The sequence below is a fragment of the Phoenix dactylifera genome, chromosome 2 (assembly GCF_009389715.1).
Source record: "Phoenix dactylifera cultivar Barhee BC4 chromosome 2, palm_55x_up_171113_PBpolish2nd_filt_p, whole genome shotgun sequence".
Taxonomy (NCBI): Eukaryota; Viridiplantae; Streptophyta; class Magnoliopsida; order Arecales; family Arecaceae; genus Phoenix; species Phoenix dactylifera.
In genome coordinates, this window is record NC_052393.1 from 11366026 (window position 1) to 11390259 (window position 24234).

A 24234-nucleotide genomic window follows, 5' to 3' on the forward strand; every position below is an offset into this window, starting at 1 on the left:
TATGATTATACAAAAATTTTAAGAAAGAAAAAGAATATAAGATCATGGCGACAATTGTCTATTTATTCGTAAGAACAAGAATAGCAAATGTAAAAAATAAAAGTACTAGCAAATTCACAACCACCAATCAATTTATAGCATCTTTAGTTCGTAACTTTTAAAAGTTTCATGAATCAATCCTGAACAGTTTGTGAATAAATTATAAAAGTTATCAAAAGGTTGTGATTGGGCCACCAACCCAATGCTCCGCCCCAACCGGCAGGGGGAGGGGGCGGAGAGCCCCCGCCTGGGCGGCAGCCGGAACGGCTAGCGAGAGCATCTCTTCACGGGTCGCCAGCGCGGCGGGGAGGGAAACGGAGCGCGTTCGCCGCGGTCTGCGGCGGCTATAAATGGGAGCGAGCCGGAGCTTCGAGATCTCTGCGACCGAATTCTGCGGATTTCCTTCGGATTTTTTTATGAGCGTGGCATCTTGGTTTGGATTGCTTTTTTGAAAAACAATAAAAAGATTAATGCATTGATGGTTTCCAGAAGGGGCGAGTGTGGCACGGCCTGGGAGAACAAGAAGAAACGGAGGGAGGCAGATTTATAGAGAGAAGAAACATGGTAATTTGGTGGCTCGCAAAATGAGAGTGAGAGAGAGAGAGAGAGTAGCAGTGCAGTGGTACTTGTAACGTGTGGGTTAATTTATACATGAGGAACCGTACACAGAAAGTTGAAAAGAAAAATTGGACCATGCCTTAACCGTTGGTCCATGTCGACCAATTTTATAACCACCGTCAATTTGATATTTAACCATTCATCCCACCAAACAAAAATGCCTTTTATTTTTCGTCATCCCCAAAAATGCCTCTTCCTGATTTTTCGATTCCCTCTCAGTCGGCCTCCTTGTTCATCTAACCTGCAATTTTCTTATCCGACTTTCCGATTTCGACTTACTTCACTACGGCCAATTAATCATAAACTTTGGCCAACTATTATTCTATCAAAGCCTCCTTCACGGTTTTTAGGCTCCCTCTCACTCCACCTCCTCGCTCGTCCGACCTACGACTATCTCATCCCCAATTTCGACTCACTTTCTTTTGGCCGATAGAAAACTTTCTTCCCAAACCCTTCCGTATTCTCCACTCTTCATTCCGGACGAAATCCATGAAAACTATTCTCAATTGTCACCAGTCTCTGTATCAGCCACATTATAAGCTATGGGGAACATATCATTATTGGCATCTTTGCAAGTCGTGCCAAGTAGTACACCTTCGTCCTTATGTTTTATAAATATTCCATTCATAAAAGTCAAAGGTCTATATCCTTTTATAAAACCTATTATTGAAGCATAAAATAAAATGAATAGGCATGTGATTCGATCTTCACTTATTTCATACACCACTATGCTGTCGGGGTTGGTCTGAAGAATAGTATCGCAATACCAATATATATGATCATAAAATAATGATCCGTGACCATAAAACTCCTTCATAGCCATCTCATTCCCATGCCAAGCTTGATGATACGGCAATTTAACACCATATTCTCGATGAATATTCTTTATCATATCACTCAACCTATATAACAATATATCTTGAAGTTTTTCTTTAACAATGTTCGAAACTCAATGTTTTGAAGCCTTAGAATGAGATTGGACTTGCAACCCTCCTCCACATATATGCTTATTGTTCATTGTTTTAATTATAAATCTTTTTTGAATCCCCAGTAGAGAGGCATGAATACGCCATTCACATTCTTCATATGCACATTCCATAGTCACTTGCTAACAATTGTTCTTCGCAAACACAAAATCTCTATATGTAATGCAGAAGTTGCGAATTATGTCACAAAGAGTTTTTACATCCTTGACCTTGTGACCAACATCCTTTATAGTGATTTTTCAAGCATCCAAAAAATTTCTTTGACGAGGTTCCTCTTCAATTTGGATTTTGTTTCTTCGACAACTCGACTAAAATTATTTAAGCTGCTAAGAGATAAAACACGAGGAGCCACTCTTTGAATCATTTTAAAATTGCTGGGGAGGATTCTTCTTTACGGACCCCTTTTATACATTAATAGACTAAAAATTGGGATTGTTTTCAGTCTACCGTTTACATAGAGATAGAACCAAATGAAGAAGAAGAGATTTGGCAATAGAAAAGAAGCGATTTTGGCCAATTGAATAAAGAAGCAATTTCAATATTTGTTGCGAAGAAAGGGAAGAGATTTGGGCTAATTGAATAAAGAACCGATTCACATGAATAACAGATTTGGGGTATGCATGTAAGATCATCACCGATGCTGCTATGATTAATTATGTTAATCAAAGGGATTAATTGCAATCACTCAGGATATCGGAAAAAAATCAACACGCTGTAAACATCTTTGGTGGGGTCGTGGGGGCATCTTCAGGACGCTGTAACCGGAAAAAAAAATCAACACACTGAAATAGCTACTAGGGACTCAAAATTATGCAGATTGTTAACTGTGGACCGAAAATAGTAGTTTCGGTCAACAGGGAGATTTTGCTATAGCATGGTCATCGGTAGGATGGGGAATTAATTACCGCAAAAAAAAAGGATGCGAGACTTCAAGAGATCTAGATACGAGTCGTATGACGAGAGGAATATATTTATCTTCTTTGATTAAATACAACAATAAATAATAAATAATGCGATCCCTTGAGAACGATACTTAATGCATGGAGGGATGGGTGTAGGTGACGATGTTGGGGAGCCGGTTTGCTAAGGTGCATTTTCATTTTGTCTCATCTTCAAAAATTAATATATATATATATATATATATATATATAAATTTAAAAAAATAGAAATTATTTGATATGATCAATTATTTTTAAAATAGGAATGTAATAATAATAACTGAGATGATGTTAATGGTGATTGTAGTGGTGATGATCATAGTAGTAATAGAAAGAGGGTTTTAGTGCTATAGCAAAGGCAACAATGGCATTGGGACTATTGATGATATGGTTTTAGCAATGATAATGATGGTGGTGCGATGCGGTGAAGGTTGTTGGGGTCGAGACAATAGTGGTTGTAGCATCAGTTGTGATGGTGATAATTATGGTGGTGGAAAAACCATGGTGGCAGCGTAAGTAGAGATGATGGTGGAGATGTTGACAAATCAAAATGAACAAAATATTTGTGAACAATTCATTTTGATTTGCCAAAAAGAGAAGCATTGAAGATATTAGATTTTTTTACAGAACATTCGATAATTTATTTTGATCTAAACATGTGATAATCCATGGGGCATGTTACATGTATTTAGTCTCACATCGATTGTGCACTGGATAAATCTTAGATATATATACAGGACTAAGAAATGCAAATAATAACTTCCAGCTAGCTTTTTTGGATGATGTACTAGGTTGTTACAAATAGTATTAGAGCGGACCCAACCTGTAGCTTATATAGACTAGAGGACGCTGCAGCATAAGCTCATTAGGACTAATCACAGGCTGATCGTATTGCTTGTGATTAGATTTAAATGGATTTGAATTCTTAGACTTGCGAGGGTGCCAAGGACTATTTGCCTATTTGAAATCCGTAGATGATCATGTACTCACTTCCAATTCAAAAACGTATTGGCCCAAAGAGCTATGGCACTTCTTTTTTTTATTTATTTTATTAATGCAAGATGATCGGAAGGGCCGGTAGCCAATGCATATCCAAGGGCGGCTACTTCTCCGCATTTCCTCGTGCTGCACGCCTGCACCAAAGGAGGAAGAGACCCAAAAGACGGCATGCTCATCTGCCGACAAATGTTGACGCTGAGCCCGTGAGCGGAACCCCGCTATGGCCGGCGACACAGGGTTCTTCCTCACCCCCGTCTAAATATTGACTTCCGGTGCGCCAATCAGCCTTTTGCTCCGCAGGACAACTATTTGGGTGGGTGAAATGAACTCGAGGAGAGCAAGTCTCCATCCAACCGTTGTTGCTGAAGACTTTTCTCAGCAACTTGAAGTAGGGCCTCGGGATAGCGCTCACAAGTCGCATCCTCCCCCGATATGTGTATCAGTTGAATAATGTTCGGTTTTTCGATTGGACTCTATACATCGACGACAGGTGATTGGAAAGGGCCGAGCCTATACTGCAAATGGATCCGATCATCTACCTTCTTGGTCAAATACCCAAAGTCTAGCTTAGCGTCTATATGCGCTGTTGTTGAGGTTTCGTTTTTCCTTGCATTATGGGACGGTCCGTACTGCATTTGCGCCATGCTGCAACGCTTCTGCAATACATTGGATAGATGCATCATGGAGCGCCATGCAATATACTGACAGTTGTGATTGCGAACTGGATACTCACAACTTTTGAATCAAAACAACTCCTTTTATTAATCCTCGTAAGTGTTTAATGGTACCAGTCATTCAATCAAAAACTTCATGTGCATTTTTGAAATCCTGCAGTTTCAACTAGAATGGAGTCATCCTTGTTAAGGTTCGCATGCATCATAAGAATCTTTGGATCGTCCAGAGGAACATTTAGGAGGTGAATTTCTATGAGTGATACATTAAATTTGAGTCTCACCATAGGAAAATAAATTTTCATTTCTTTTACCTTTGTATCGTCGTAGGGAAAAGTCTTGTTTACTCAACACCCACTCAAAAGCACGATGAAAGGATTAGCTCTCTCTTTATTTCTTGAAATGTTATGCTTCAAAATGTGATAAGATTCATCACAACACCAAGCTTCATGGCACGTAAGATACTACTAAATATGTTCTCATGATTTCCGAGTAACATATTACAAAAACCAACTTCATAACAGCCTAGGCCCTTATACCAATTGACGCAAAAAATAGAGTACCAACGGGACGTCGAAATGAGTGAGCACAAGATGTTAGCACAAGTAAGATCAAGTAGGAACTCTTCACCTTATGATTGTATCCAAGGAATATTAGAAGCAAAAGAGCAGCAGAGAGAACTCCTCCAAACGATAGATTAGTCAGAAAAATTTGTTCGGCAATCAAAATTTTTTCATCATACATGGTAGAAATGTACGGCATAGAAGGGACCTCCAAGTTCATGCATTATATGTTAATCACAATTATCTAGAGCTAAACATGTTCTTGAAAGAAATTTAACTTTTGATCAACCACCAATGATAACCAAAGAAAAATTTGAAAATGGAAGAAAAAAAGAACTTCAGAAATTTGAATGATAAGAGGACCTCAAGATGGAATTGGGCTCAAAGTAGAAGAAAAAGAATCTGTGTACTTGATCACCAATATATATATATATATATATATATATATATATATATATATATATACATATATGTTCATTGATTTGTACCGTCGGATTTGCATCATGGATTTGATTTTGCATGAGATGACATATTTTATATGATTTCCGATATCAACATACTTGTATGATTATTATATATAGATAGTAATTAAAATATGGTTTGGACTAACCCATCATGAAATGGCCTCCACGAGCTTACGTGTGGGACAACCTCCACGAGCTTATATGTAGATAGTCTCTACAGACTTATGTGTAAGATTTTGTTTAGCAGTTTTGGATTGGATCATGATCTTGGTTAGTTTAAAGTCGGAGAAATATTGTTATGAAACTTACAAATTAAGATAATAAGAAATAGATGACATGACATATAAAATTGTTGTTGAATAATTGGTTAAATTTGAAATATATATATATATATATATGTGTGTGTGTGTGTGTGTGTGTGTGTGGACACACACACCGATGAACATTTGAAATTTTCTAATTAAGCCAATTGATTATTTAATTATATTAGTGATTAAATTAATTATTAATTGTTGTTTCAATTTTTTGGTATTATTTGAATATTGTTCCTCTTAAGCCTTGCATGTCCGCTCTAAAGATTATCATGTGGTCGATCCGGATGACAAATTCAAGGGATGGCAATAGTAAAATTGGATCTCGGCAACCCTCATATTTCAGGTCCTCACTCGAAAGAGGGCACGGTCTCTTTTTTTTTTTTCGAAAAAATGCATCAAGGAATATCGTCCTCTTTAATTCACATGTACTGAAGAACAGTGTCGGTCGGTTATCGGTCATCCGCTCCAAAACTAGTGTAAATGCAAATGGGTTAAAAACAAAACTTCCAAAACAAAGTTGTATGTCGGCACCTTTTCTAGTGGTTGGGGTTGTATCTTTAGCGCGAAGGCACGATTCACTTTCCGTCGCGCGAATCCACCGTTGGATTACCTACTGGTCGCTTTACGATCTGTGCAAGCTGAGAATGCCCGAGTTCGGAGTGGTTTGAGAGCTGTGTGGTAGTTGATCCAACGGTTGATACGGAAGCCGAATCCTTCCTCCGCGCGAAAGATACCACCTTTTCCCCCTTATCTAGATGCATGCGCGGGGCCCCTGCGAACTCGGTGGCGTTCGGAATGCCCCATGAGCAGCCTCGACCCTAAAATATCTGGTTATCTTTTTTTTTTTATTATTATTATTTTTGATAAATACGGCAATTTATATAGATCTGGTAATCTTTTTACTCATCGTTCGTGTCCATTATGCCATGCCAGGTTTTTCCCCCTTTTTTTGCCAGGTCTTTTTGCAGCACGTCATAGGATCCGTGAATCTTAACGCCTCAAATTATAATGTGAGGGACGCGAGTCGGCAAGTCGTGGAATGCTCCTTACAGTAGGAAAGACTAGAAAAAAGAAGAAAGCCACCACCAACAAAACTTTTTCCGTGCACAATTTTGAGTTATTTATTTCTTTGTTTCTGTTTTCAGATGCATACATTTGCATGTCCAGACGCAGAGCAATCAAATCTCAAAATCAAAAACAATCCCCATAGTTGAATAACTACAGTTTTTGAAAACATTTTATTGCATGGGCGTAGTTGAACCAACTTCGACTGCCGTTTCGGTCCTCCCCAAAACACAAATTAACCAACCAAGAACCAGAACACTTTACGGCATTAATTCCACCTCCTACCGTACGTGAATCAGAACAGCGGGCAATTGAGCCGTGGAGTCGGGACAGCGACAAGCCGGACCGCCTTGGGAGCGGTGAGCCCGAACACATCGCCCATGTCGAGCTCGCTCGGCTTCATCCCGTCTGGCAGAGACCAATTGAAGCAGTGCATGAGCTGCGCCACCGCCAACTCCAACGCGTGCAGCCCCAGCTGCATCCCCGGGCATGACCGCCGGCCCGAGCCGAACGGCAGGAGCTCGAAGTAGTTCCCCCTGAAGTCGACGCCAGCACCGTCGCCATCAGGGGTGAACCTCGACGGCCGGAACGTCTCGGCGTCCTTCCATGATGACTTGTCACGGCCGATGGCCCAGACGTTGATCATGACTCTTGATTTCTTTGGGATGGAGTAGCCGGCGACCTCGCTGTCCTCGGCAGTCTCGTGGAGGAGGAGGGGGATGGGAGGGTGGAGGCGGAGGGTCTCTTTGATGACGCACTTGAAGTAGGACAGCTTGTCGAGGTCGCTCTCCTGGACCTTGCGGTCAAGTCCCACCACGTCGGCCAGCTCTTGCTGCACCCGCTTTAGCTCCTTCGTGTTCCTCATTAGCTCTGCCATGGCCCACTCAATCGCGGAGGCCACCGTCTCCGTGCCGCCGAACATCACATCCTGCTCCATTCAGTGAATTAGTTCAATATTTGAAAGTCAGCCGTGAGACTGAAAAAAAAAAAAACTTTTCAGAAAAAAAAACGTAAAACGATGGCTAAAAAAATACTAGAAAAAGGAGAGAAGAAGCTTCATAGTTTCAAACTGGAGACTTATCGGTGTCCTGCGGTATTTTCATCAAAAAAATAAAACAGTATCCTGTAGTCGCAAGAAACCAGAGAATTGCGGTTAGTGTGAATTTTAAGCATGGAAAAGGGTGTCTAAAAAAAGTAGTAGAGAAAAGGGAGAAGCAGCTCCATTGTTTCAAAGCTGGAGACTCATCAGTATCCTGTGGTAGCAAGGAACCGGATAGAATTGTGGTCTTTGTGAATTTTAAGCATGGGTGCGATATGGTTGGTTGACAAAAGAAAGAACGTGACAAGAATAAGTCTGGTTAGAGAATGAGAAAAGGGCGAGAAAAAAGAAAAGAAAGTGGAGGAAGTTTACACTTGGATGTGCTAAACAAGCGTTGGGAGAAAAATAGTTACAACGAAGGAGACTCCCCAGACTGTTGACGTACCATGATTATGGCCTTGATGTTATCCCTTGTGAGCTTCAGATTTCCATGGAGATCACCTGCCTCCCCACCTTTGCCCGCTGGAGAGTCCTCGAGGAACGCAAGCATGTCGTCGACCATGTCGGCATCCTCGGCGTCGGCCACCTTCGGGTTCGCCAAGTGCTCGTCAATAATCTTGTCGATGAAGCGGTCGAGGGCCCCCCGCGCCGCCTTGAGCCTCTTGTTGATCCCCTGCATGTCCATCCAGCTGAGCCAGGGGATGAAGTCGCCGATGTTGAACGCGCCGAAGAGCTTCGAGAACTCCTGGAGGATTCCGATGAACTCATCCTGGTCGTCATGGCTTTGTGACCCGAAAGCGGCCCGAAAGATGATGTTCTTGGTGAGGTTGAAGACGAGCTCGCCAAGGTTGATAGGTTCACCGCGTTTTTCAGAGGCAGCGCGGAGGGTGGTGTCGACCTCGTCGCGGACGGAAGCCCATGACTCGGCGCGCTTGCGGCTGAAGAGCTTCATGACACACAGCTTGCGCATCTGGCGCCAGAAGGGGCCGTAGTGGGCGAAGGCCATGTCGGCGCGGTCGTAGGTGAGGTAGGAGATGGCGATGGTGGCCGGCCGGTTGGAGAAGACGTTGTCCTGCACCTGGAGGACTTGCCGGGCCATGTCGGGCGTCGACACGGCGAAGGCGTGGAGGAAGCCAAGGCGGAGGTGGCAGAGCCCGCCGAACTTGTCTGCAAGTTCGGCGAGGCCGCGGTGCGTCAGCTGGTCCATCATCAGCATGTTGCCGATGATCGGCAGCGGCTTCGGCCCTGGCGGAAACGGGAGCTTCCGCCGCTGCCGAAAAGAAAGTGCAAAGACGAGAGATAAAGGTAGGAGGAAGAACGTTAGGAAGCGTATGATGGTCGGCTCTTGTAGGCAATCCATGGTTACTGAAAAAAATGGAGAGGTGGGTCTCTAGGAGAGTTTTTGCTCTTCCCTAAGGGATAAAGAGGGTGGGAAGGCAATATATATAGTTTTATGAAACTGAAAGGGGTGGAGTTTTGAAGGAAAATGAATAAGAAAAGGTCAAGAAAAGAGGAGGTGAGTAATTTACCAAAAAAAGGTCGTCTTGGGATTTTTATTCTAAAAGGGCGGATTTTTTTAGTTTTTGGTAAAGCTTTGAGGGGAGATTTTACTTTAGAAGTTGGGGCGAGATGGCTTGTGGATCCAAAAAGTTTCAGAGCTCACTCGGAGTAGAAGGCAATCAAAACAAAAGGAGGTTGTGAAAAAGTTAAGAACAGACTAGTTAGGCCTCTTATGGTACATCAAAGACAATGCCGTCTTCTGAACACCGCTATTCCGCTCTCCTAACCCCGGATCTTTCGGTGGTTATCCGAACTCTATTTCTCTTCCTTCTAAGATATCAAAACTTTATCAACGATGGAACGAGCCAAAACTCTGAAGTCTACCTTTGGCTGAGAGAAAAAAATTCAAAAAATAAGAAGAAAATTAGATAAATCTAAAAAATAAGATTATTTTACAAAATAAGAGTTCCATGCATTTGAATGCATGGATAAGTTTGAAAATTATCCTATCATGCTATTATTTAGATGGAGAAATATATTTCAAAGATAAGTATTATTTTTTTCTGGACAAAGTTACCCTTCCACTATCTATAGAATGGTAATTGGAGGGATAAGGAGACCCAAAAGTAGGCAAATTTGCCAACCCTGTCGGAGCATGCATGCGCGCGTGAGCAATTCCTCACCCCAGTTTTTTTGGTGTTTGAATGGAATAGGACAAAACAACTAGCTTAGTTGTCCAAATGGGTCAGGTTTGTTTCTGAAAAACTAGGCCTATTCCGTATTTATCTAACGATTGGGTTGACAAAAACACAATCAAGTCCTGAAATATTGCAGAATTTCGGACCTGTGGGTTGGTATGCCTCCCAGCTGAGATGTCATCAACTCTATTCAGGTGAAATTCTGATATCACGGTATTAGGTTTAATTTGGTATGCCTCCCAGCTGAGATGTTATCAATTCTATTCAGGTGAAATTCTGATATCACGGTATTAGGTTTAATTTGATATGCCTCCCAGCTGAGATGTCATCAACTCTATTCAGGTGAAATTCTGATATCACGGTGTTAGGTTTAATTTGATATGCCTCCCAGCTGAGATGTCACCAACTCTATTCAGGTGAAATTCTGATATCACGGTATTAGGTTTAATTTCTCCCAGCTAAGATGTCATCAACTCTATTCAGGTAAAATTCTGATATCACGATACTAGGTTTAATTTGATATGCCTCTCAACTGAGATGTCATCAGGTGAAATTCTGATATCACGGTATTAGTTTAATTTGAATAAATTTGAATGCAAACTGACATTCCAGGTGCCTAGATCTTAGACCCTAGGCCGATGGACCTCACCTCGACTTGATCCATCCCACTTGTATCTAACCCCGGTTCTACCAACTTAATTCCTTCTCTACTCGCCACCTTTCCTTTCCCATCTGTCCTAACCAAGCCTTAGGATATATTCACATCAAGACAGAATCCGTACGCTGAAGGAATCTCTGAATCTTTTTCCAACCAAACTTGTACTAAGACATGATCCTACCAAATAGATCATTATGGACCCCGTCGGTTACATGCTTTGAACTTGTTGCAAAGATAATATCAAGTTTAAAATTATCAAAAAAAAAAAGGTCCAGGTGGGTCCCATACGTCACACATATATATGGTGGGCGGCATATTTCACTACTAGTGCGCCAATACTGAGGAAGAGACATCTCTCCAAGAGTAACGCATGCAAATATTCCAACTTAGTTGTCTTGGGGCCCAAAGAGCCACAAGCCCACCATGCATCCATCCGTAATTTCTCAGCCTTCGATTAGTGGCCTAGCCTTTTCTCCAAGCCTACATCCGGACGGAGAAGGGTTGGTGCCGCCGGTGACATGGTGACATGCGAGCTGATGAAGGCAGCTCCTCACCTTTGGCCTGCTGTCTAGTCGTAAAGAGGAAATAAATAATCCGATGTGCTTGTTGATGATTGGGATCTCATAAGCTGCCAACAGGAGATTTTGCTTCTAAGTATAGCAAAAACAAAATCTGTGATGTTAAGTGGATTCTAGTCAGCATGATGCAGTAAATTGCTCCATTTAACAAACATGGGAAGTATGTATTATTTAGAAATGACTCTCGAAAATTTCTCACTTCCATTCAATTGGGACATGAATGTTTCCTTTATTTGTTCTTTGGTTACCCAAGTTGTACCTATTAGGATATGGGAGGTGGTAACCAAATTCATGAATGGATTGGACCGTATCTAAGTTTTAAAATAAAAACAAAATGGAGGTGTGATCGAATCGGGCATGTTAAAATCACCGCTCGCCCCTCACATGTGGGCTGGATTTTTTTTTAATGGGTAAGCCCAACATATGAATTTTTTTTTAATAATGGGATTAAAGAGTGCGGAGACAGAGTTCGGAATCGCTACTTATCTAAAAGCTTAAGCTGATAGGATAAGATAGATTTATTTATATATTTTATATTTTCTTACATGGCAAGATAAGAATGCATGCCCTTCAAATTACAAGGGTGAAAAATTGTCTCGCAATTAAAAGTGGCATGGCTAGGTAAAAATAAAATCTTGGTGAACAATTATGACTAGCTAGTTAGATGTTTATATGATGGCAATTGCACATCTTGAGTCTGGTGAAACTATAACCAAGCAGCTGCTCATCTTGGCCCGCCTCAAGGGACTACCCTCCTTTGTCATAGTCATTACTTGTTCCGCAATGACCCACTACAGCTTCGCTATTGCTGATTGGATGTTGAGATTGGCCTCGAACATTAGGTGAGGCTTGCTAGCTGGTCGATACTTCACTATCTGCTTTATTTCTGGTCTTATGACATGGTGTGATATGGTCATAATGCCAATATTTAGTCATGTTCACGTTTAATCTTTTTTGACCTTTCTTTTTGATATTTTTTCTCATAATACTGGATCTTGCCTAGACGAACAGCATTGGCTCAATATCGCATCCCTGCCCAAACGATGTTCTGTTGTTAATAGTTTTTAATTACTTTGAATATTTTCGCGTTATCCATGCAATTCTAAACTACTAGAAAATTTTGAGCATCTAATTTTTTGAAATCTCGATCGACACCGAAAGCCTAGTTGGCAATCCACTAATTTGTACCTAGAAATATTCATGGGATTTTTAGTTTTGCTGCATTCTCATCTTAGTTGGAACAGTATGATGAGCTGGTGAGATGAATGATGTGGCAACTAAAATGAGATGCTAGGTGTCATATATATATGGTGTCTGTGATCTAAGCCTCCTCTTAATTATTGTCACAAAAGTGCCAAAACTGTGTACAGTATCTGAACAGTAACATATGCTGATATGAGACCAACGTCAACATGACATGCCTTGCAATTCCCATCGCTTCCGCGTGGCCACTTTGATTTGGTGTCTTGGTCAAATCTCCGAGTTAGGCTGCGGGCCCAAACGTGGGTACCCCCCAAAAAAACAAAAGAATCAACCATTTCATGACACATGTCAGTGGCACTTAATTAGCCTCCTCTACTGCTGTTTACTGCTGCCTACCGGAAAAGAAGAAGAAGAAGAAAATCTAATGAGTTTATCCTCCTCTTCTGCCTCTCTAGAAAAGTTTCAAAACATTTCAAGCAAATGACTTTGGAGAACATGCAACATTTCAAACTGATAGGCGTCGTCTCAAAAAACAAATCAGGCAAATGAAATGCATGGCCAAAGCTTCTTAATTTTTCCGTCTGTTTGCACGATCCGTTCAAAGTATCTGTTGTTTAAAGCACATAAATAACCATTTCATGGAAAGAAGACCCAAGAAACAAGCGGACAGCAATCTCATTTATTAAACCATGACTAGCCCAACGCTCTGTAGACCTGTGAGCCATGTGGACCCTTCTTGGCTTTTAGGGGAGAGGTTCTGAGTTATATCTTTGGTGTGAAAGCATGATTAGTCTTCTTTAGCCATGTCAACTATTGGATTGCATCCTGCATGGATCTTCTGTCCACCTGTACATATCTTGAAACGGATCTTGCGAATGCCAAAGATGATGAATCATTCTTTCGCGCGAAAGATACAACCTAAATCCTTCGGAGAGTATTGGACTTAGCTAGGTCAAAGACTATCAACCAACAAAACAACAGCTCAAAAGTCATGCGCTGAAATAAATATGGGTGGTTATGCATTATATTTGTGTTTTGCACAACTAAGAGCTATGCACAGTATGCCAAACACTATAAGTTGAATGGTAGGCGACAGATATTCATTTTCAAGATGGGTGATGTGTCGCTACCATCCAACAATATATGGTCTTATGCCGTGCAAAACATGCAATGCATAGGAGATATCTCATATTTATAGGGCGCGCAGTTGATTAAATGGCTACTATGTGGCCAATCACACTAAGACTGTTCTATGAAATTCTACAGGAGATTTTCAGCTCAATTAAAAAAAAAAAATCATTTGGTCACCTGAGTATTTTGTTTATCAAGTAGCATGTTTAGTTTGAAGTGTAAATACTTTAGCCGGCTTGAGAACATGGAGTCATCAATTTATGATCTCACACATAGTTGAAGTGTAAATAATTCTATTAGCGATGTGAACTGACACAAAATAGCCTAAGAAGACTTGCGAGCATGTCCAACTAGTGGTTGCCTTGTGATGGATGACATGATCTGCCTTCCAATTCTAAGAGAGCCTTCAACTTGTGAACATCCATCCGGAATTTCCTAGCTTCGGTAATGATACAAGCTGTTACAAGTCAAAACAGATGAAGAAAAAGACTAGCGATTGAGTACTGAAGGCATCGAGTTAATGCCATGTATAGTTTGAAGACTTGAAGCGCCATGGCTCCGAGCCAAATGGTGGCCAGTTCATTGGCAACATCAAAATGTAACCATGGATGGATGTATCTCCTTCATGATATCTTTTTGAGTGCCACCAAAGATTTGAACCCCGTATATCCTTCAAGACAGGCCCTAAAACAAGAGGTGCCAACCAACTTGAGCAAATAGTTATTAGCAAGCTTATAAAAAAAATATTAAAATTAAAAAATCAACATGAAGTTTATGGACACATAAAATAAAACGTTTTTTATTTTAAAATAAAGAAAACTGGGACGAACTTACTAAAAGAATTTCTTTCAAGGAGTATGGAAAAACTTTCCATCCTCTAGAATTTAATTTGCAGGTCCCCCTTGCAATATAGATGGATTTCTAAAATTTAGAAAAGATTAATTACTTTCTAATCTTGATAAGGTGACCCAAATATATCATGCAATTAAAAATGGATGAAAGAGAATCATCTGGCTACGTCTAAATAGCTAAAATATGTGACAGCTTAAGAAGAGATGTCACAGTGGCCCTATCTTATAATATCTATGTAGTTGTTTTTAGGAAATCTATATACTTGATGCAGTTTCTGAGAAAGAAGATTCATACGTTCTTTGACCAAGTTATTTGGGGCATCAAGTTGTTTATGTATTATCTTTCGACGTATTGAATAGATAGCTCAGGGACCTTAATTTATTATGCATTGTTTCTTCTCAAATAGCAATTACAAGGGAACTTATGTCACCTTTTTCATATTACTCAATCAGATGTTAATGACCTTCTTATCTTCTCATTGAAAGGGAAAAAAAGAGAAGAAAAGAGTGAAACTGTTGCCGTGATACAATTCGACTTCTTTGATTTGGTTAGGTGTCCCCCTATTAAATTATCTGCTGTCCGGAATCGACTAGTTATGACAATTTCTTGGTCTATTTTAGTGGAGCATAATGTTAGGGTCTTAGCAACAAAATCAAACTTGCTGATCAGACTCTTAACAATGTCATATTAGCTTGGAGCTCATGGGTGACTTCTGTAACAGGAAAAGATGCTCTTTTAATCGTGTGAAATATCTTCTTTTGAATTGTCTTCAGTAATCTTTTCTTTAGAATTGTGAATACTATTCGTTGTTGCAGTTTTTGTTTCATGTCCGTGATGTAAGCGATACATCTTTCCTTCATTTTTCTCAAAAATCTTTGATCTGGTCGGCTTTAGCGTATCCTGAATTCTATTGCAGATCTTCCATATCCTGCTCTCTTTTCAAATAAACTTTGTTCGAGCAAAACTTTTTCAACGTTTTCATAGACTTCTTCATGTTACATGCATCAAAACGGTTTTTGCATTCAAACTTTCTACGTTAATGTCCTGTGCAAGGATTAGCCAGCTCCTAAATACTCTTTAACAATGATGTCACGATGATAATGATATACAGGGATCATTTTCTGTCAAAAATGAAAGCCAGCAACGTTGGAATAGTTTCTGATGAACCTGATGCTCGTTACGCATCATTTCTAGTATCACACGTTAGCAGACAATTGAATGATTCTTCCAGAGTAAGATTTTTTTAGTTATTAAATCATAATTCTCTTGATTCAAAACATGATCTATTAATTTGAAAGTATGAAACTATGCTTCCTTTGAAAACATAAAGGGTATGGCCTTGATAAATTTCATCAAGGCAGGGTGCCTTAGGAATTGCATCAACCCTTGAATGTTTGATAAGCCTAATACTGTTGGCCCAAGAACACCATTAGGCCCATAAAGGAGACCAAGTCTATTAAATGCTATAATAATGAGCCCATTTATGGCCCATTCGGCTATACTTTTCTTGTTATTCTTTGAGAGATATGTTTCTTGCTTGTTATTCTTTGAGAGGTAAGTTTCTTGCTGCTGTTGTATTCGCATTATCCAAGTAAAGCTACATGTAGGCCTCATAATACGTTGATCTTTTTTTTTTTTTGATGTTGATGATAATAATAATACATTAAAGTTGAACAACGAGTTCATCTTTATATTAACCATCCTAGCATGTGCACTCCACTTGCTTGATTTAATGGATTGAAGAACATTGTAGCCCCCTTACATGTACAGCTTTTGACATTGATGCAGTACCTGTTATTTCTATATGTTTATTACCTGTGGTTCGAAATGAGCTGGTTAGCATTTCTTCAACATAGGTTGAAGCATAAATCTAGTTTTATTTTTAAATGAAGCAGGCTTGGCAATCCAAATCCATATTACCTGTACTTCAAATTATTGTCATAAAATCATAACTCACTGTATTATAGGGGTTATCCAAAAAGGTTAATAAAAAATGAGGATCTTTTCTAACAAGATTTCCGTAAGTTCATATATCCACAGTTAACTTCCCTCATAAAAATATATATATATCCACAGTTCACAGCATACCTCCGATTTTTATCCAACGATGCTCTAAAATCTCGTGTCTAAATGCTCAGCTACAGAGTGTTTATATTCACATACCATCTAAAGGTCTTTGACCCTAAAGGAATGCATACGTTTGGGAAGAGTTCTTGCATGGCCTCCGTCTAAAACTTGAATATCCTCAGCCTATCCCCCTCCATTTGCATTAACAGAATGACGGATCTGCTATCCGTGGTTGGGATATCATCTGATTTTCTATAAATACTGCTACAGAGAGCTGGTGTCCACTTAGTTCGCTAGTCATATGTGGCAGTAGGGGATTGGTGGTAGATGGAGGGTTTTTGGTACCATTTAGCCAATGCTCAGCTCTGCCTGCTATAATATATCATCCTCAAAACACTTTTATTTTCCACTATGGATAAAGCTTATCCATGGTGGATTGAGTATATCCACATCTACGAAAATTTAGGTTGTTCTTCTATAATTGAAGCCTACTCTCCTCCCATTCCCGCTCCAGTCCCGGTGATTGATGGACCTGGTATACGATGCCCGTCTTCCACTCATCTTATCTCTGTGTACCTTACTCATCTTATATGTGGCGGAGCATTCGGTGATGTGCTGTGAGCTGATTATGCAGCCGCGATATTTTATTTGTTAATTTTACTGAATGTATTCGTTCTAGATTAATAAGATTTGTATAGCCTTTTTTTTGTTTTTTTGCTGAAACGAGTATTTCATACATCACGAGTACGAATATATCCAATAGAATCGGTAAATAATAGGTTTCGAAGTGCCACGGGCAACTCTTCTTCCCCAGCCCATAAGGTACCTTCTGAGTGGCTTGCTACATATGCAGCCACCTAATCCGCAACTCTATTGGCCTCACATCTGTCTAGCCTATTAAAAAAACAATGAATACAAAAATCTGAGCCCGCTTTAAATCCGGATACCTACTGTACCAACAAGGCCTCGTAGGTTCTTGGCTAGTTCACCTCGCAGCCCCGGTTCTTGAGTTGGGGCCTGGCCTTCAAAGAAGTCTTACCTAGTTTATCAGGTCGAATTCTGATTCTAGCCATCCTCTCAAGCCACTTAGCAGCACCTATTATTGGGCAAGTCTCAGGCAGTCCTCGTCCTCTGCCTTGGCACACCAGTATGGCCCCATGACATGGTCTACGTAAATGCCAAAACAAGTGTGGGCTAGGCAGAGGACGGTGTTCCTTTGTTTTCTCAGCCTTAATAATGGTGAAAGTGTGGCTAAAAATTCCGTAGTAAGGAAGATGGAATTACCCATGTCAAGATCTCACGAAAACAAATTGCAACGTATCAATTTGTAGCCTCCTCCAAATGAAATAGGGTTATAAACTAAATTGGTCGGCCAGCTGCGGTGCCTTGCAGCTTTCTTGGGTCCCTCGCTCCCTTGTACCTCAATATTCTTCTAAGTTGATTCGCGTGAGCTGTTGGGCCCCAAAACTATCTTAGGTCGTATTTCATAGGCCCAATCTGCCGGGTATATGTACCATGACAAGGATACAAAGAGCCCGCAGGTCCCCCTCATGGGAACTCAAATAGAAGTCTCCAATTACAGCTCTCCGATTTAGAGAAAAGAAAGGAACCGTTAATTTTGCAGTGCAGTTTCATTTCCAAACTTCTCTCATGGCACAAACTCCTGACAGAGCTCTCCTTCTTAACCTCCATTTGTGGGTGTTTTAAATCTCGGGTAGATTGTTTTATTATTATTAGTATTATTATTTGGATTGAGGGTTTTGTAGGGACCTGGCCAAAGCCAAGCCTCAATTTGAGTCTAGAGCCAACAAATCTAGCCTGTTAAATTGGCCTATCAGGATTTAGAGTTGAAAACACGGACCCAATCCGGACTTGATTAACTTGTCATCCAAGGACGAAAAGGTAAAATTAACAAATCTAATGGACAAAATTTGTAATTAGGATGGATGAGCAAATCAATTGCAACCTTTTTTTCATCAGGGCTAGATTCCAACTCAACTTTTTTTTTCTTTTTTACCTTCCATCAGAAAAAAGAAAGGAAAAGCAAAGGATATTCTCGGGGTGCGTCATGATTAAACCAACCAGTTTAATGTATCCATTTTTTTGTTGGGGGGTGAGCCGGATACAACGTACTGTTGTAGCATAAATACATCCACAGAAAAGTTGGAGGAGAGTAGATAAAAAAAATGGCGAGGATTTATAGCTATTCCATATTCAAATACTAGAAGAATGCCGTGCAAAATAAATGGCGATCCAACCAACGGTCCATTCATCTCTCGATAAATACGGGTCACTTGAGAGGCTATGCAATAAATTGCAGATGGTGGATGCACATCGTGTGCCCGGGTGCGGCCTTGAATCATTGATAAAAGCACCCAAATAACATTATTAATCACCCACCTTGAGAGAGACCAATCTGACATTAAAATTTGTGCCATGCTGCCTTGCAAAAGGATAATGTTGCAAGTGGCCAGGTCTACGTCCGACATGACCTGTTGCATAATCCGAGTCATATCGGCTTTCTTTTTCTAAGCCTAAATTTATGGGGCTAGAACATTAATTCTGGTTGGCCCAAGTCAACCAGTAAGTTTACACCATACACTGCTTATACAATATACATACTACCAATCACAACTACTTATTTCTATAAATTTTATTTATTAAGTATTTACCTCTATGCATTATTGTAGAAGCAACCGACTATAATTATCAATATGCATGGCCTGTGGTGGATACAGTGCAAAATATATATTTCCTCATATTTAGAACCAATTGATTTATGTCAGACTCTATGGGAACCACATTTAGATGAACAAAAATTATTCTAATTGAAGATTCGTGCTAGATCCATTACTCGTAGTTTCATGTACGAGTTGTCTCTAGGTGATGTCCCACTACAAATTGAATCTGGTCAACCCAACCCACTAGTGCCCCAATAAAGCGTACTAATAATCAGGCTTGTGAAACTATCTGAGCTTTAATTTCTCTCATCAATGTACCATTTAAAAAACTGTTGGAAGGAGACTCCGTATTTCCTAATAATCGTTCTTGCAAAATATACTCTCTCTTACTTGGCACCATTCCAGCTTTTCAGGGTGTTGTGGTTGAGATGCTAGTTTTGGGGCTTCCAATAAGGCTTTCATATATGTGATTCAGGTATTCCTGAAATTATTCGGTTTGCAACTCAAGGTGATTCTGGGGGGAAAAAATACTTAGGGCCCTTTGAATACCAAAAATATAAGTTATTTTTCGAGGATTAGTTATTCCATGAGTTATTTTTTATTTTAATGGCTAAAGTATCTGGAACAACTCTAGGTTAAGGGTGTTTTTTTTTTCCATCACAAAAGGGGCAGGGATAAAAGACAAGTTTTCATGAATAAAAATTAATCAGCTAGTAGCAGTAAGGTTCTGTGCCTTAAATTGGGGATAAAAATTCTTTCCTCTCGAGGCATCTTTTGAAGGGAAAAACCGTGAGGGCAGTGGTCTCCCCGTGTCTACGCTGGACGCGCGGGCCGGAGCGCCCAGAGGGCAGTGGTCTCCCCCCGTCTGCACTGAACGTGCGGGCCGGAGCGCCCAAAGTGGACAATACCTCGGGAGGAACGCAGTCCTCTTTCTCTGCTAGCTTAATGTGGGCTATGCTGTTGTGTGAGGCTCCGGCCAAAGGCCGTCCCTGCAACAGATGGCGCGCCAGGTAGGGGGCGCCTCCTCCCACCGTTGACTACCTCTCAGGACTGCGGAGGCTCAAGAACCTTTCCGCTGAGGGGCTATGTTGCAGGGGGGAGGGGGAGCGCCCAAAGCGAACAATACCTCGGGAGGAACGCAGTCCTCTTTCTCTGCTAGCTTAATGTGGGCTAGGCTGTTGTGTGAGGCTCCGGCAGAATGCCGTCCCTGCAATAGATGGCGCGCCAGGAAGGGGGCGCCTCCTTCCACCGTTGATTACCCCTCAGGACTGCGGAGGCTCAAGAACCTTCCAGCTGGGGGGCTATGTTGTGGGAGGGGAGGGGGCCTTGAATTTAGTCCCACATCGGCTAGTAGCGGAAAGGTTCTGTGCCTTAAATGGGGGATAGAAATCCTTTCCTCTCGAGGCACCTTTTGAAGGGCAAAACTGTGAAGGCAGTGGTCTCCCCCTGTCTGTGCTGGATGCGCAGGCCGGAGCGCCCAAAGGGCAGTGGTCTCTCCCCGTCTGCGCTGGACGCGCGGGCCAGAGCGCCCAAAGCGGACAATACCTCGGAAGAAATGCAGTCCTCTTTCTCTACTAGCTTAATATGGACTAGGCTATTGTGTGAGGCTCCGGCAGAATACCGTCCCCGCAACACATGGCATCAATCTCTCCAAAAACAAAAAAAATAAGCGCAAAGACATGGATGGTCAAATGCTTTCCTTATCCCACGTTCTTTTAGCATTTATAAGTGGCAGGGAAAAGTGAGCCCATGGAGGAGTCAATGCCAAATGGGGGACAGGTGTGGTCTTGGAAATACTCGAGGAGTTCCATGAATCAGGCCTCCCACATATTTTTCTCATCTCCCACTTACAACCGGTCAAATTCCTCTCGTGTACTCCCTGGATTCAATGAACCAAAATGCTCCAATCGTCACGTTACCACTTGCAAGTAGTGCAATTTTAGAATACAACAGCAGACATTTTTGTTTTGTTTTTCCTTTTTTCTTAGTCTCGAAGACAGAGAAAGGCACGCCATTTGCTTTGCTTGCGGCTCGATTCATGCAATGATGGCCATCGTCCTCCTATTAAGATATTCGAAAACGCTATAGGGCCGTTACCCGCTCCCGGTTCATTAGAGAATGTGGGAATCGGTGATTGGTTGAGCATAGATGGGCCCCACTAACACGGCCTACCCCATCATGGGGTTGCACCAATCTCGGGTAAACTTGCGTTGACTGTTCGCAGATGACTACATTAGAAACAATCAAAGGAGTCGTCAACGCGTTATAGCCATGTCCTCATCCTCATAGCACACATATAATGTAAAAGAAAATAATTGATTAATTTAAAGTTTGCTTGGTATTGCTCTATTTTTTTGTTTCTCTATAAATTAGTAAAATATTATATGAAAATTTATATTGAACAAAATATTTGCATAAAACTTCTCTTATCCCCCTCGCTTTTATTTTTATCTTGTTTGAAAGCAATAAATTCTTTTATTTTGGCAAAAAGAGTAGATTTAGAGATTGTAAAATAAACAAAGAGAGAGAGAGAAAATACAGAAAAATATATGATCCGGTCTACCATCTATGTCTATAAGAGGAAACTTAATTATTGGCGGAGAAAATGCAAGGAGGAAAAAGCTACAGTACTAAAGCCCTCAATTTCATAGGCTCTTGAAACTTCCATAGTATAAATAAGTAATCTCAAAAATTCTAGGATGGGTGAAACCTGTATGTACGTATGTATGTATGTGTACCTCAAAAAATTCAGATTGGGGCTTGAGAAGAGAGTTTTTTTAGAAGTCTATCCTGTAAATTCAAGATACCAGTGCATTTTACAAGAAATTTGAAAAAATAAAAGAGTTTCATCACACATATTTTACAATTAAATTTATTTTTCCACCTTGGGTTATGGAAAACAATAACAATATCTAGAAGACCCTTAGAAAATTCAAATTAACAAAAACAATATTCAAAAGATGTGGGTAGTATTTATGGTTTTGGTACATAAGAGAGCAATGCAAGTGTACCATATCTATTTTTTTTTTTTTGCGCGCGTGTGTGAGAGAGAAAGAGAGATTTATGAGTTATGCAGCATTGCTCATAATTGAAAATTTCCAGCCATTTTAAATATATTTTTTGATTCTATAGTGAATCTACATGTAACTAAGTTGTTAAGGCAAAGTAGATGTGCAACTTTCCTGATTTTTTTAAAAGAAAATAATAGGCTTAAGACTACTTTCATATACCAAGACTCAAATAGTCAGCATTCTAAACTATTTAGATTATTTATGTAAGCCACAAAGCAATTTTCTAAATATATCTAGCTAATGTTTGGCTAGCTAAATCCAACCCTAGTAGGAAAATGTCAATGTGGCAAACATATTAGCATAAACAATTAACTTTAAGAATTGTTTCTTATGGGTGTTTATTTTTTTGCATTTTTGAGATGTTGGATTGATCTTCTCTAATTTGGGCTTGTAATACTTACTGTCCCCTTCTGATGAAACTTGGGTCCAATGGTCGGCACATATCTTATACACCAAGATGAGGTTCTAAGTTTGGTAACCCGAAGAGTTTGAGTTCAAATAAGTGGTGTTTCTTTTGGAAAAAAAAAGAGAATATTTTTTACTTGCCTTACGATGAGGTCTCTGCATGCTCCCTTTAACTCCTAATGCGAATTGAAGCCGTATAGATTTACACCTGTCTATTTTTACCTTGAGAGAGAGAGAAGAAAAAGAGAAGGAATCACCGAGAATGTGACTTGGAAGGATCATTGGATGTGATATATCAATAAATCGATCCCGTCCTCACCCTAATTTTGGTTGGACTTCATCCTACCATACTCTCTCTCTCTCTCTCACACACACACACATGCACACAAACATATACCCAAACAACTACGAGGTACAATTCATACCTGATCTATCAATCTGACCGGCACGCAATCTGCTTTAAATATATTGAGGTTTAATATAGATCGATTTAGATCGGCCAACCTCTCTAGATCTGCTTATTAGACAGATTGGATTTAGATTTAGATCTTTAACCTATTTAATCTATTTTGTTCCGTTCATAACCCCACCCATTTAACCTATTTAAAATTTGTTCGATCTATTTCTATCTTTTTTTAAACTGACATGCTTAACTTATTTAAATTTATTTAATATGTTAAAAATTTGTTTAACCCATTTAATCTGATTCGACCTATTTAGTGAACAGGTTATACATGTCGGATTAAGTTATACATTTAATAAACCGATAGGATTCAGATAAGAATTTTTGTCCTGTTTAATAATTAGCACAGGCTAGGATTGATAAATTTTTTATCCAACTCATAATTGCCCTAACTTGTATTCGACCCAACTCATCCGTATATACGAGGCAACCCATCCTCACTACCATCCCTACAAACAACCAATTTCATTGGAGCATGCAATCTGGCTTTGTGTTTCAGGTGAGAGTGAGATCCGGCAACCTAATAAAGGGTCACGAAATTTAGTTTATCACCGGGGCTGACCAACCTCACATCAAAATCCGTGGCGCACTAAACCTTAATACAGGTGGATCCCATGTCCACTACCCTCCTCGATCCCTCCACCGCGTTGCAAAGATGATGTCGAGGAAACTCAGGGTTGGGAGGCCAGCTCCATCTCAGATTCTCAGTCCGGCAGACGTGCCTTGCAAGCAAGAAAGGCAGTGTAAAAGGCGGAGAAATAAGCCGAGTGGCTTCTAGGTTGGAAGAACCCCCACTCCTCTCCTCTTCTCTCACAAGTCTATTAACCAGCCATGCGACTGTGACTTTTATCGTCTCCTTGCCATAATTCCCTCATTTCCTTGCCATTATTCTTTCCGAGTGCTTAAAACATCAAAGGAAGGGGGCCATGTGGGATGAGGCGTGCATGTGGGGTTGGGTCGCCCGCTCTGTCCATTTGTGCCTTCGTATTCTTTTTTAATTTGGTGTTATGTTTGATTTCCACCGTCAATCACGTGAACCCTATTTTCCTGCCGCTGGTACCTACCTGGGGCCTCGTTGAGCGCCACTTGTTTCCCTCCCATGCACCGCCGTTAGCCGACCAACCTCTGACGGTCGCGATTCGCGCTTTGGGTTCCATCTCACATGGCCCCAGTGGCCAGCCCACGTGGATGCCCGCCGGAAACTCCGCTCACCGTATCCACTACTCGGGTC

General features: G+C 40.6%; 1 protein-coding gene across 1 annotated transcript; it reads right to left on the bottom strand.

The window, feature by feature from the left end:
- Nucleotides 1-6687: 6687 nt before the first annotated feature.
- LOC103708486 (cytochrome P450 84A1) lies at nucleotides 6688-9166 on the bottom strand. Its single transcript, XM_017843166.3, has 2 exons — nucleotides 8142-9166; nucleotides 6688-7585 (listed from the first exon to the last, which is right to left on the bottom strand). Exons 1-2 carry the CDS (start codon nucleotides 9054-9056, stop codon nucleotides 6953-6955), a joined length of 1548 nt encoding a protein of 515 aa, XP_017698655.2. The 5' UTR covers nucleotides 9057-9166; the 3' UTR covers nucleotides 6688-6952.
- Between the last annotated feature and the right edge of the window lie 15068 nt (nucleotides 9167-24234).